The 14,186-nt window shown below is 45.7% G+C and overlaps 1 protein-coding gene across 1 annotated transcript in view; it reads right to left on the bottom strand.

Annotated features, from left to right (window-relative positions):
* Positions 1–14,186, bottom strand: part of CTTNBP2 (cortactin binding protein 2) — a 121,206-nt gene that overhangs the window by 35,664 nt on the left and 71,356 nt on the right. The window contains 2 exon segments of the mRNA XM_083399325.1: positions 3,911–4,028; positions 7,653–7,907. Of these exon segments, the coding sequence (XP_083255451.1) occupies positions 3,911–4,028; positions 7,653–7,907 (373 nt within the window).

Here is a 14,186-nt window from a genome sequence, read left to right as displayed (position 1 = left end):
AATTAAAAACCTGCCTGCTGAATTCCACTAGTTCTTGGCCTTGTTTCCATATGTGGGAAGAAAGATCCCCACTTCTGACACCCTCTTACGCATTTTCAGAGCGTTGGCAGGTCCAGCCCTGCTTTCATCTTTTGCCAGTTCTTTACCTGTTCTTTCTACCTTCCTTCATATTCTTTGTATTCTGGGCATTCATCATCTTTACAACAGGGAAAGCAAGGAGGCAGTCTCTCCTCTGTGCTGTGCTTTAGCCCACATACAACTATACTAGAGCTGAGCTGAAATTTCTCATAAGTCATTGTTGGAGGAAAATGCTGAGGTTTTTCTTTTTCTCGCCCTTCTACAAAAAAAAGCCATTTTGAAAAATGTTCTGGGAAGGTTTTCTACCATTTTACACACACACACACACACACACGAATGATGCTAGGTGCAAGGTGGACAAGTTGCCAATGCAGCAAAGACATGAAAATACACACGCACACACACACAATCACCATCAAAACTGGATGCCTTCATCTACCTCACCTGCAATAAAATGTACAGTATCTCTCCTACAGCGGCCTCTACAGCCACAGCAGGTGCTGGAACCCTCCAACAGTTTGACTTTACCCCTCTTCCATCACCTTACGAGATGCGAAAAATAAGAAATATATAAGGAAAAGCTGTGCTAATGAGCCCCAAACCTCAATAAATTGTTTGGATATTTCTCCCTCTCTCTGGAGAGGTTTGCTGAAAAGCTCTTCTCGGTTTCTTTGCCCACAAATAGGGTGGACAATTTTGAGAAGCCTTTTGCGGGTGGCTCTAGCTTATAATTATGTTATACTCTGGCCAAATCGCAGGTTCAACATTCTGAATGGCTTGATTATAATGCCTAAGTACTAGTTATACATGTAGTAAGGTAGAAATATGATGTGCCCCTTTGTTCTGTTCTGATCTCAATGCTATAGTTATTATGAAGTATAAAAAGGCATCCGGTATTCACAACAAAATAGTATTAAAATATACTGCTGGTTCGCATTTTATCTTCTGTGATTCCAAGAGTAGGCTTTTGCACAGTCCAAACAGTGCTGAAATCTTTTTTCCATACTGAAATCTGAAGGGTCTCCTGTGAACTGTACTCAAGAGATTGAAGTGCAGATGTTTGAAAAAATGTTGTTTTCAATTTGGGACCACACAGGAAGAAGTATGTTTTCATGGTTGCTACAGAATAACTAAAGGTATACTATAAGTTGCATAACAATTGCAAAAGTTATTTTTACATGGAACCAGAAGGCAAGCTTTAAACTTTGTTTCCTTCATTTCAGAGTTATTATGTAAAATAAAACAATGCCTTTTTTTCTTGTTACTTCTTACTGGCCAGGAAACTACAACTAATCCAGAATGCGGCAGCTAGACTGGTGACTGGGAGCGGCCGCCGAGACCACATAACACAGGTCTTGAAAGACCTACATTGGCTCCCAGTATGTTTCCGAGCACAATTCAAAGCATTGGTGCTGACCTTTAAAGCCCTAAACAGCCTCAGCCCAGTATACCTGAAGGAGCATCTCCACCCCCATCTGAGGTCCAGCTCCGAGGGCCTTCTGGCAGTTCCCTCATTGCGAGAAGTGAGGTTACAGGGAACCAGGCAGAGGGCCTTCTCAGTAGTGGCACCCGTCCTGTGGAACGCCCTCCCACCAGATGTCAAAGAAAAATAACTACCAAACTTTTAGAAGACATCTGAAGGCAGCCCTGTTTAGGGAAGTTTTTAATGACTGATGTTTTAATGTATTTTAAACCTTTTGCTGAAAGCCGCCCAGAGTGGCTGGGGAAACCCAGCTAGATGGGTGTGGTATAAATAAATAAATAATGGCAAAAACCAATACAAAAGTGGCAGAAACAAAAACAAAGGAACAAAAAGGGAAATTGACTCCCACCTCTAATGGTAATACAGCATTACCATTTTGTTTTCCAAATCTTGCTGTGCTGTGAAGTGGGATGGGATGCCAAATGCCTACGGTTTAAGACAGGAAGGTGGAAAGCCTATCAGAGAAAAAGCTCTCTTAAGCGGTCTTCTCCAGCACAGATCCCTGTGTTGCAAAATCCACTCTTCTTCCTGCTTCAGTGGCGGAAAACAATCTACTTCCATGCTCCTCAATTGATGTTAAAGGGTACAACTCTATTAACACTTCCATTTAAAGTTCCATGTGAGATCCAACCCTGGGGACACATCCATGTAGGTGCTAATTTAGGGCTCCAGATAAGCTGCCTCAGCATATCCAATCTCCACGGCATAAATATGGCACAGAAATTATCTCTGGTGCACAGCCAACCCACACAGCTGACAGGGACCAAAGCAGGACTGGTATAGACCTAATGGGCTTTCGCTTTCAACATAAGGGAGCCCCCTGGTGGAGGGAGAAGTGCCAGAGAGATGTCACATGCTTACAATTAAGTTTTAGCATATGGGGGGGGGGGAAGAATGATATGCTACAACAGAAGCAAGAATATTAATTGCCAAAAATTGGAAAGCAGAATTACTACAACACAAGAGGAGTGGCAGGATAAGTTATCTGAATATCTCGAACTGGCAAAAATGATGGAGACAATTAGGAGACAGCCAAACCGAAAGTTCAAAAAGGAGTGGGAAATTTATAAAGATTTTTTTAAAAACAACAACAACAACAACAACAACAACAGTGCCCTCAAGTTAAAACCTGGACATGCTTTGATCAATTTTCACACACCACAATATGGATTATAAGTACAGTATTCAGATAACAGAAGAAATGGTGAAATGATTAAAGAAGCAGTTTATTAAACAGATAATAAGACAGACCCGCTTTGAGGAAGACGGAAGTCTAATGGGGAAGATAAGGAATTGGGAATTAAGAACATGGTGGCATAAGTTCTTTTGTAAGAACGTATGGATATATGGATGTTTTTTCGTTATTATTTTATCATTTTTGTTAATTTCTTGTGTGCGTTTGTTAAGTAAGAAAACAAATAAAAAGCATATAAAAAAAAAAGTTAAGTGTTAGCATTACAAACTGAATGGAAGGCACCAGGCAGAATTGCCCTAGCGATCCAGTTCAGTGGATAACACTGGAAAAGTTTGCTTTGGATTCCAGCTTCAGTGTGATCTCAGTGAGAGGCCTTGCACAAAGGACTATGAGCTGCTGTTAACTCTGTGCTGTAGAATCTCATTGGGTCTTTTTAGCAATGAAATAGGTATGGCAGGTGGCTTGGCTCTGCCGGTGCATCCCACCAAGCCAACATCCCCACCACCTTTGCAGTTCCCCTAAAGGTGGTGTAGTCAGTGGTTCAGTTCCACCTGGTGAGCTGCTTCTGAATATATGACGAATGAAATAATAAAGGTGTCTTATGCGACCACTCACTCTCAAGCCAATGGGATTTAATGGTGACACATGATTTAATGGACATAACAGCGGCACGCTGTACCAAATGTAGAGAATGGTCAAAAGTGGTAAATAATAGCAACAGCATCAACAACAATAAAAAATGTCAGCCTGCATTATATTTGCCCAAAAGTGGTGCAAAGGTAACACTGTAAAACTTTGACAAGGCAGATTCCTTCTGGATGATGCGGCACCCAATCAAAAGAGCCATGTGGTGATTGCCAAAACATGCAGTAGGGAATTTTAGCTCCCATTTACAAAAGTAGACTCCATTTTGCCCGTCTGTTTAGGATCAGCCTCCAATTTAGACGTCGTCTCCATGGCAGCAAATTGATATTCTGCCATGGTTACATCTCTCTGTCACACACATACCCCAGTATACTTGAGAATCAGCAACATACAACTACGCAACAATATGCAATTTACAGCAATGGGCTTTTCGGCAATGCTTGGCCGCTGCACAGAATCTGCCGCTTTCCCAGAAATGTCCACGTATTCATGACTTAGCTGTTACTCACTCAGATTCTCTAGAAGCTGCTTGCAGTCATCGGTGGCAACATCGTGCAGGGTTTGGTTGCATTTATCTTCCCTCTCAGCCTCTAGTTCCCCGTGGCTACACAAGACTTCTAGGCAACTCTGGGAAGATAAGAGCAGGAGGGTTTTAAGGAATTAGCTTGAGCTGAAACAAAGTTATTACCTGGATCCATCTTTTATAGTGTCCTCATTTCAGCCCTCAAAATTTCCCAAACACTGAGAAATTATCTATTAAGAGGTCTGGTTTTCTGACAGGGAAAACTTTGACCACGAGACCCCCACATTTAATGTTTTCCTAGTCTGAATACGTAAATCTGAATTGGGAGTGGCTGTGCAAACTCTGGACCAGTGGTGGGCTGGATGAGGGCCGATAAACTGAGTTTAAATGCTGACAGGACAGAGACTCTCTGTGTGACTTGTTCACATGTCCGGGATATAGGATTGCACTCCCTCTGGAGGAGCAAGGATGAAGTGTGGGGGTGTTTTGTGTCTGGAGGTGCAGGTGGTCTTGGTGGCTAGGAATGCCTTTTACCAGCTTCAGTTGAGAAGATAGCTTAGGCCTTTCCTAGCCCAAGAGAGCTTGGCTACTATTTGCATTGGCAACCTCAAGACTGGATTACTGCAATATGATCTATACCAGGCTTCCACTGAGTTTCACCTGGAAGCTGCAACTGGTGCAGAATGCAGCTAGGTTGTTGGCAGAGGTATACCATCAACATCATATAAAACATCTGCTGAGGGAGCTGCTAAAATGCTCCTGGATGCAGCTCAAGTTGAGCATTTAAAGGTAAACTGGGTAGCCTAAGGGACTGCCTTGCCCTTATAAAATTCATGCCTTGCAACTGTAATCTTCCGACGGGGCATGGCTGAAATGGCTAATGCACCCAGCATCATGATGTTTTGGTACAATGGAAATCACCCTCCTCAGCCACACCCTCACCTGCCCTGCTGTGCACCCTTCCTAGAATGTTTTTGCCTGGCCAGAATGTGCCGTTGAACTCTTATAAAGCTTCCTGCTCACCTGGAGGGAGGATAGAGAGCCATGTGAAGAAATGAGCCTGCTGGGCAAAGGTGAAACCCACAAGTACAGTATTGCTTTGCCCACTTCTGCTTCTGCCTTGCCCATCACAGGCATGTGGGCCCTGGAAGGTTCTCAAGAAGTGGGCGTGGCCCTCAGGCTGAAAATGTTTCCCCCAGCTCTATGTGGATGTCTCCTAAGTGAGAGTGATGGGGTTCCCTACGCATGTTTCTCCTTTCCAAGTGTGAGTGCCTATAACTGAATTAGCCACTTAATGAAAGCCAGTTCATGGTTATAAATCTGATCTAAATTTATTAACTTAAAGCACAGCTAGAAGCTTCGCACTGGCCACAAGAACTGTGCCATCTGCTGCAAACTGTACAATCTGCAAAATCGGCTTCTGTTATCAGGTGTCTTTCCCCCTAAGGATATCATGTGATGCCAGCTGTAGTGGACAGCTAAAAACAATGTTAAATCAGCTACTGTAAATCATATTCAAAGGTCAAGATAATCTAGAGTTTTGTTTCCAACAGCGTTCACCTAAGAACGTTCTCCTGATAGTCATGTGAACTTAAGCACCAAGGAATGGAGGTGGTAATAATCCCATTACAGTGGTACCTCGGGTTACATATGCTTCAGGTTACATACGCTTCAGGTTACAGCTTCCGCTAACCCAGAAATATTACCTCGGGTTAAGAACTTTGCTTCAGGATAAGAACAGAAATTGTGCTCTGGCGGCACAGCGGCAGCAGGAGGCCCCATTAGCTAAAGTGGTGCTTCAGGTTAAGAACATTTTCAGTTTAAGAACAGACCTCCAGAATGAATTAAGGTCTTAACCCGAGGTACCACTGTATTTAATCCCAGCATCTGAGACCCAGACATTCTGTGTGTGTGTGTGTGTGTGTGTGTGTGTGTGTGTCACATTTCTGCTTCTTTTGGTTAACAGCTATCAATAGCCATTGTTGTTATCTTCCTTGGGTTTGTGTAAACTTTTCCAAAATCACCCAAGGTCCAATCCATATGTTACCTTTGCAGCATAGTTTTCACAATCTGAGATGGTCACTGCCCTCACCACTGCCACCATAGGGCCCTTTTTTTTGGGTGGGAACTCACTGGAACTCAGTTCCGGCACCTCTCAGGTAGGCAACACTGCCATTCTAAGATAATGAGGGAGGCGCTCATGGTGAGTTCCGGCACGTCTTGTCTAGAAAAATAGCACTGACTGCCATCAACCCTAATGGAGGAGACATCTTGACATGAAGGTTCTCACATGATGTAGAATATCTGTACCGATCAGTGCCGGATTACCAAATAAACAAAGGAGGCACCGGCCTATGGACCCCACACATTTTAGGGGCCTGATGTCAGGGGCTAGACAGGAGGAATGGTGGGGACTGCCCTCCTTCTCCTGAACTTTCCTGAGAACAGGAGGACAGTATAGATTTAGAACAGTGGTTTGAAGAAGGGCACAGTTCAGAGGCTACAGAGGGCAGAAGCTGGGAAATACTGGAAGAGGAACAGCAAGAAGAAGCAGTACCAGGGGAGAGACAGCTGACAGACTCCGTGTTTTGGGAAGCATTTCTTACCCTACCCCTCAGGACCATGCTTTCATTGAGGGTAGTAGAACAGAGAGCTCAGCGGCAGAAAGCTCAGATTATCCGACACAGGGCTGGCATAGAATAGGGGAGACGTAGGGGGATGGGACTTTACATGGAGTAATGCCATTATTTAGGGAAGGCTGCATTGCTTGTTGCTCTCTGTGAATTATTGAATAAATTGCTTGGTAAGAATTTTTATCGTTTCTCTGATTCTTGGCTGCCACCATGGGAGAGATCAGATTCCCCAAAGCCTGACACCCTGCAGCAACGGATCTAAATAATATTGATCTGATCCTGAGAGAAGTTTACAAAAACGTATTGGAGGTACCGTATTTTTTGCTCTATAAGATGCACCAGACCACAAGACGCACCTAGTTTTTGGAGGAGGAAAACAAGAAAAAAAATATTCTGAATCTCAGAAGCCAGAACAGCAAGAGGGATCGCTGCGCAGTGAAAGCAGCAATCCCTCTTGCTGTTCTGGCTTCTGGGATAGCTGCGCAGCCTGCATTCACTCCATAAGACGCACACACATTTCCCCATACTTTTTAGGAGGGAAAAAGTGAGTCTTATAGAGCAAAAAATACGGTAATTTGTGACCCCCCACTTCCCGAGATGTCGACTGCCTAGGGGCCTCCACAGGGTTTAATCTGGCACTGGTACCAATGCAACAAATGGAGCCAAGTGTAGTTTTACAATGGCCTCAATGAGAACATCTGGTCTGGGTCAATTCTCGTGGGCCATAACCATCTCCTGTGACAATGACTTTCATATGTTAATCGTGTACTGTAAGAAAAAAGAACTTTTATGTGCTTTTCCTGAAACTTCTGGCAAACAAGCTAATGGAATGATCTCAACTGTTTTCAGTTTATTGTCCATTGATATTCCCAGTGCTCGTATTCTAGGAACATCTATCATATCTTCCTCACCTGCTATGCAGTCTATTAAGAAAAAAAAGCTTTATCAGCCCTTTCCTCATTGTTTTATAAACTCCTTGACGAATGTGAAAAACACAGTATTGACTGTATCAGTCGCACACACACAGCCAGTGGAACAGTGACTTAATCTTGATACCACATCACACTTAACAATCTATTAGGCAGACTGACTGACCTTAAAGCCTTTTGACGCTGCTATGTGGGCTGCAGTCCAGCCGTCTTTGTCAGCGTGGTTGATGAGATCTGCAGAAACAATGGGCTTTGCTTTACGGTTACAGCTGTCAACCCCACACTCCAAGTCAAAGAGGCACGAATTAGCATCTGCTCCATTCACAAAGTTTCCATCTTCCGGCTTTCCATAGTACATAAGAAATCTTAGGCAGTCAACATTATCAGCATCGACAGCAGCATGAAAGGGTGTCCAGCCATCCTGCAGAAACAAAAAACGGGGAGTGGGAGGGGGGAGAGCTCAGAAACAACTTCAGCCTGCCGAATGGATATTTACGAAATTTATGTGTTTTGTAAAACCTGCTGTCTGCTAACTATCTGAAGCAGTCAATAGTGTCTGGCTGTAAATGTTTTGACAAAGGCAGCCCATCTGTTATATCCGCAGACAACTGCATGTACTGGTACATAATGAAAAAAAGGGTGTAAAGTACTTCAGCTCTTCCTCTGAACAGTGCTGGTGGATGTTCCTGCTTCTAGACCGAGAGGGTTCACAAATGGGGGGCGAAAGAAGTGGGGTTAATCCTTTCCAAAGGATGCTTTTAGTAGTATGATACCAAAACATAAAAAGACCCTGGCAGAGAAGGCTGATGTAACTGTTACTGGAGTTTTCTCAGACATCTTATCCCTTTCTTAGCAAATCTGTACAGTTTTATATAAGCACACCTCTTTAGCTCTGTGCGGTATTAAGTCTTTCCTACATTAGCATAACAAAGCGAGCACAGCTGCTCTGCAAAAGCATTTTCAGTCCTTAATTTCTTTTGATGTATTTATTTGGAATCACCAACATCCAAACTTGTATCTTTTTCTTATTATTATTTCCCCCTCTAAGTTATCATTGTATTTGAGCTCACTATACAGTCCCCCCCCACCGCTTCATTTAACTGCAAAACAAATTGTAAGCATGTGCCTTACTTCCAATATTCCTTATTTTGAAAGAAAGTACCGTATTTTTCGCCCTATTGGACGCACCGGCCCATAGGACACACCTAGTTTTCAGGGGGGGAAATCAGGAAAAAAAATATTATTTCCCCCCCACAGCTCTGGGAGCAGCGGACAGGCTGCACGCAGCCCGTGCGCTACTCCAAGACCTTCTCCCTGCTTTTGTGGGAGGTGACGGAATTCCCCCACCTCCCGCAAAAGCCCACAGGAGCAGTGCGCGACTCCTACGGGCTTTTCGACCAGGAGGGAAAAGGGACTGAAATGGCCAGTCAGTCCCTTCTCCCTCCTCGGGGAAAAGCCCCCAAAAGCGGCGCGCTCTTCAAAGGGTTCGTGGCTCCTGCTGGCTTTTCTACGAGGTGGGGGGATTCCGTCACCTCCCACAAAAGCAGGGAGAAGGTCTTGGAGTAGCGCACGGAATTCCCCCATCTCCCGCAAAAGCCCACAGGAGGGAGAAGGGACGGACTCAGCCAGTCAGTCCCTTCTCCCTCCTCGGGGAAAAGCCCCCAAGAGTGGCGCGCTCTTCAAAGGGTTCATGGCTCCTGCTGGCTTTTCTACGAGGTGGGGGGATTCCCCCACCTCCTAGAAAAGGCAGCAGAAGCCAGGGAGCCCCTTTAAAGAGTGTGCGGCTTTTGCCTCCTTTTGCGGGAGGTGGGGGAATTCCCCCATCTCCCGCAAAAGCCCACAGGAGGGAGAAGGGACGGACTCAGCCAGTCCGTCCCTTCTCCCTCCTCGGGGAAAAGCCCCCAAGAGCGGCACGCTCTTTAAAGGATTCGCGGCTCCTGCGGGCTTTTCTACGAGGTGGGGGAATTCCCCCACCTCCTAGAAAAGGCAGCAGAAGCCGCGGAGCCCCTGTAAAGAGCGGGCGGCTTTTGCCTCCTTTTGCGGGAGGTGGGGGAAATCCCCCATCTCCCGCAAAAGCCCACAGGAGGGTTGGAGAGTAGTGGGATGGCGACGCACGCCTTCCCGCTGCCCCCCATCCTCTGGGGCTGGCCATGGGGGAAGCGCTGCTTTCCCCCCCCCCCGCCAGCCTCCAACCCGGGTTGGAGAGTAGCGGGAAGGCATCGCGCGCCTTCCTGCTGCCCCCCATCCTCTGGTGCTGGCAATGGGGGAAGCGCTGCTTTCCCCCCCGCCAGCCTCAAAGCCGGGTCGGAGAGTAGCAGGAAGGCGTCGCGCGCCTTCCCGCTGCCCCCCATCCTCTGGGGCTGGCGAAGGGGGAAGCGCTGCTTTCCGCCCCGCCAGCCTCGAAGCCGGGTTGGGGAGTAGCAGGAAGGCGTCGCGCGCCATCCTGCTGCCCCCCATCCTCTGGGGCTGGCGAAGGGGGAAGCGCTGCTTTCCCTCCCCGCCAGCCTCAAAGCCAGGTTGGGGAGTAGCGGGATGGTGTCGCGCGCCTTCCCGCTGCCCCCCATCCTCTGGGACTGGCGAAGAGGGAAGCACTGCTTTCCCCCCCGCCAGCCTCAAAGCGGGGTCAGAGAGTAGCAGGAAGGCGCCGCGCGCCCTCCTGCTGCCCCCCATCCTCTGGGGCTGGCAATGGGGGAAGCGCTGCTTTCTCCCCGCCAGCCTCAAAGAGCAGACTCTCCTGGCTTCAGTGGAAGCAACGCAAAGCCTCCGGAGCGCAGGCTTCGGAGGCTTCGCGTTGCTATCGCTGAAGCCAATGAGCCTGCATTCGCCCCATAAGACGCACACACATTTCCCCTTCATTTTTGGAGGGGGAAAAGTGCGTCTTATAGGGCGAAAAATACGGTATATATAGTACTAGTTCTCTCCCCAACCCCTACTTAGGTCAATGAGAATATCATTTTGCTAATGCATTTCTCTGCTTTTAGGGAACCCAATTCCAAACACAGAAGAAAGTAGTAAAAATATTCATATATCTATATCTACATCTATACTCTTTCAGACCAACTCCTTACAGCCTTGTGGGTCTTGGTTTCAAACAAATGTAAGTAGTAATGGGCTCAATTGTTCACTGCCCCATTTGACCAAACTTTAATGAAAGGAAAACATATCACTCTCATTCCTTTCTGCTATCCTTAACAGCATGGGAAGGCAAACAAAGGCCTGGGGGCTGGATACAGCCCAAACGCCGTCTGAATCTGGCCCGTGGACGGTCCGGGAATCAGCGTGTTTTTACAGGAGAGAATGTGTGCTTTTATTTAAAATGCATCTCTGGGTTATTTGTGGGGCATAGGAATTGGTTCATCCCCCCCCCCCCAAATATAGTCCGGCCCCCCACAAGGTCTGAGGGAGTGTGGACCAGCCCATGGCTGAAAAGGTTTGCTGACCCCTGCTTTACAGCAAGGCTAGCCCAAGAAATTTTACAGGGGACCAAATGGTGCAGACACAGTGTTTGAAACTGAGATATGAAAGCTAGGAGCTAAATGGCACCTTAAACCTAGGTTATGGGCACAACAATAGAATGTCTAGCGCTTTAAAAAATAATAATAATAATAACAATAATACAAAGTTGAAAATGAATGAACTGCAGCTAAAATATTATGTTCATTTTTCACATGGTCTAGTCCTTCCCCTGCCAACTCCCCTAATATTCTTAAGAGGGTCTCTTCTCTAGTCTTCAAAGGGCAGCTGGAAGTGGGGAGGCAGAAAAAGGTCCCCCTTTCCTTCCACTCTGCAGTTTTAATCTGAAACCTTAGGCTCAGTGCTGCGCCCAGAGCTCAGAAACTGCTGGCGCTAATGAAATTCCCTGTCACAAAATGCCCCTAGAACAATGAGGGTTTCGAACACTGTGCAGACACCTCACCCCCCCCCCCAAACCATGGTGCATAGTACTTAAGGCTTGTCAATGTATTTTGGCATCTGTGGCAGAGAACTCTCCAAAAGCCTCTCCCACTCTCTGGCAGTAAAAAAATAATCAATAATAATAAATTAAATAACGAGCAGTATGCTGTCCTTACATGACAGCCAGAATCAACTGCCTGAGGTGGAAGCTTCCCCTCTTTCTAATGGCAGGAGTAGCCCTGGCATATGGCCATGAAATCCTGCCTGTGGAAATTGGTCTGCATTCTGGCAAGACGTATATTTTGTGTAAATAGGTGTCGCGTCACAGGCGATTTCACATAAAGCAAAGCAAGGATGTGACAGGGGGTGGTGAGCAGGGGCCACACACCAGTTAAGAAATCAGCAGTCTGAAAGAGAAGAGTGGAACTATTTAGAGAGAGGGCAGCTGGGTTGTTATCAACTGCATTACACCTGCTTGGATCAGAGATTTCTGAGAGCTCTTTCTGAGGCATTGCTTCTAAACAGATCACCTTCCAAGGCCTGCAGCTTAGAACTTATTGATCCATGGTTCGAGAAATGAACTACCGACCCACAATCAATTTAACTTGGACACAGATTGAAATTATGACATTAATTTAACACGGATGACTTAACCCCTGTAGCATACGCCAGTCAAATTCCCTAGGCAGCAAACTCAAGAGTATAATTCCACACATGCTTACTCAGAAGTATTCCTACCAGTTGCTCAACTGAAACAAACGTGAACAGGAAAACAGGTACAGGACTGCAGTGCCAGAGTGTTGCAAAGGTCGTCATACGTATAAAATGAAACACAATTATTCAGGCTTACTAGAACCCCTCTATAATATTTTCAACATCCAGTTTTATCCCAGCTCTCCAGAAAACAGCACTGCTGCTTACCCAGTACAGTAGTACCTCAGGTTCCTTCTTAATTCCTTCTGGAGGTCCGTTCTTAACCTGAAGCTGTTCTTAACCTGAAGCACCACTTTAGCTTCAGGAGCACAATTTCTGTTCTTATCCTGAAGCAAAGATCTTAGCCCAAGGTAATATTTCTGGGTTAGCGGAGTCTGTAACCTGAAGCGTATATAACCCGGGGTACTGCTGTATATGAAAAAGACCAACTTTTGTAGCCCACCTAGGATTACACAGATGTAGGAATGGACACAGAGGACCACATGGGACTTCAGACATGAGGATTATTGCATTAGTTTTCCAGGTTATAATGCTATTGCTTCTCTCCCAGTATCTAATGTTCCTTTTGCACTGCATGACCTGCTGTGTTATGGAACTGGGCCTTTTTGATAGATCTACTACCAGGTTGAGCTAAAATTTATTGACACCAGAGGACATCGCTGGGTTTATCATCCTGAAACTGCAACCCCCTGCCACCATATGCACATGTGCACTTCTCTTCCCCATGAAAACAACCGGAAAGAACTGTATGCTGGGATACTGCCCCAAATTTCATCATGTGAGCAGCAGTGATGAGATCCATGAATACTGGGGAAATGCAAAACTTCTGTGATTTTCTAGATTACTGTGATTGCAAACAGATTTTTCTCTGGAAGCAATTAACATATGAGAGCTAAACGTCCACGAGATTCCCTTAGTTTTCCAGAAGTGGCTGTTACGACATGTGAAAGATCACATAAAGCCTAAAAATATCAGGTGAGGAAACAGAATAAAGTGCGCTCTGAAGGCAGCCCTAAGGCTGGCATGTATAAACATCTTTGAGCCACCTGTTCCACAGATCATTTCCAAACCGGCCATATCTATCTTGTTAAGCAAGGCATGTCTAGGGACCTTTGCTTATTAAATGGCACAATGAGTGATAGATACATTTCTGAATCGTTTCTGGATGAAATCGTTCACAAAATTAACAAGGACTCTGATAAAAGCTGCATTTACAAACCAGAGATCTTCAGCCTTCTGCAAATGAATCAGAAGCCACGATGCCTTTAATACAGAACCTGTTCTGCTTCTGTTCCATTTCACATTTCTCTCTCTGATTTCTGCTGGGATCTTCTACCACATCTTTGAGTGGAAACAAATGCTTCACTCAATATAGGTAAATGTAAAGGGACCCCTGACCATTAGGTCCAGTCGTGGCCGACTCTGGGGTTGTGGCGCTCATCTCGCTTTATTGGCCGAGGGAGCTGGCGTACAGCTTCTGGGTCATGTGGCCAGCATGACTAAGCCGCTTCTGGTGAACCAGAGCAGCGCCGTTTACCTTCCCGCTGGAGCGGTACCTATTTATCTACTTGCAGTTTGATGTGCATTCGAACTGCTATGTTGGCAGGAGCAGGGACCGAGCAACGGGAGCTCACCCCATCGCAGGGATTCGAACCGCCAACCTTCTGATCGGCAAGTCCTAGGCTCTGTGGTTTAACCCACAGCGCCACCCGCGTCCCTCTTCACTCAATAGACGAAGATACTTATAGTGACAGAGCAACAATCCATCCGGACCTAACACTGGACAGTTCAGTCAGTACTGAGAGACAGATTGGAAATATTACCCCAAATTTTACATATAATATGAATATAGTATGTTCCATTGAATGTCATGGGCTAATAATAATAATAATAATAATAATAATAATAATTTATACCCTGCCCATCTGGCTGGGTTTCTCCAGCCACTCTGGGCTGCTTCCAATAAAAGATTAAAAATACATTAAATATAATTTAAACAAGCATAGTAAGTTGTGACATCAGCAGCAACAAGAGTAATTTATGTGCCTATATCTTTGAATTTCAAACTGTGTTACTGGAAACTTAGCAAATG

This window comes from Podarcis tiliguerta (assembly GCF_965153285.1).
Source record: "Podarcis tiliguerta genome assembly, chromosome: 10".
NCBI lineage: Eukaryota > Metazoa > Chordata > Lepidosauria > Squamata > Lacertidae > Podarcis > Podarcis tiliguerta.
Note: the sequence above shows the minus strand (reverse complement) of the source record. Positions and strands in the feature narration are given on the sequence as shown.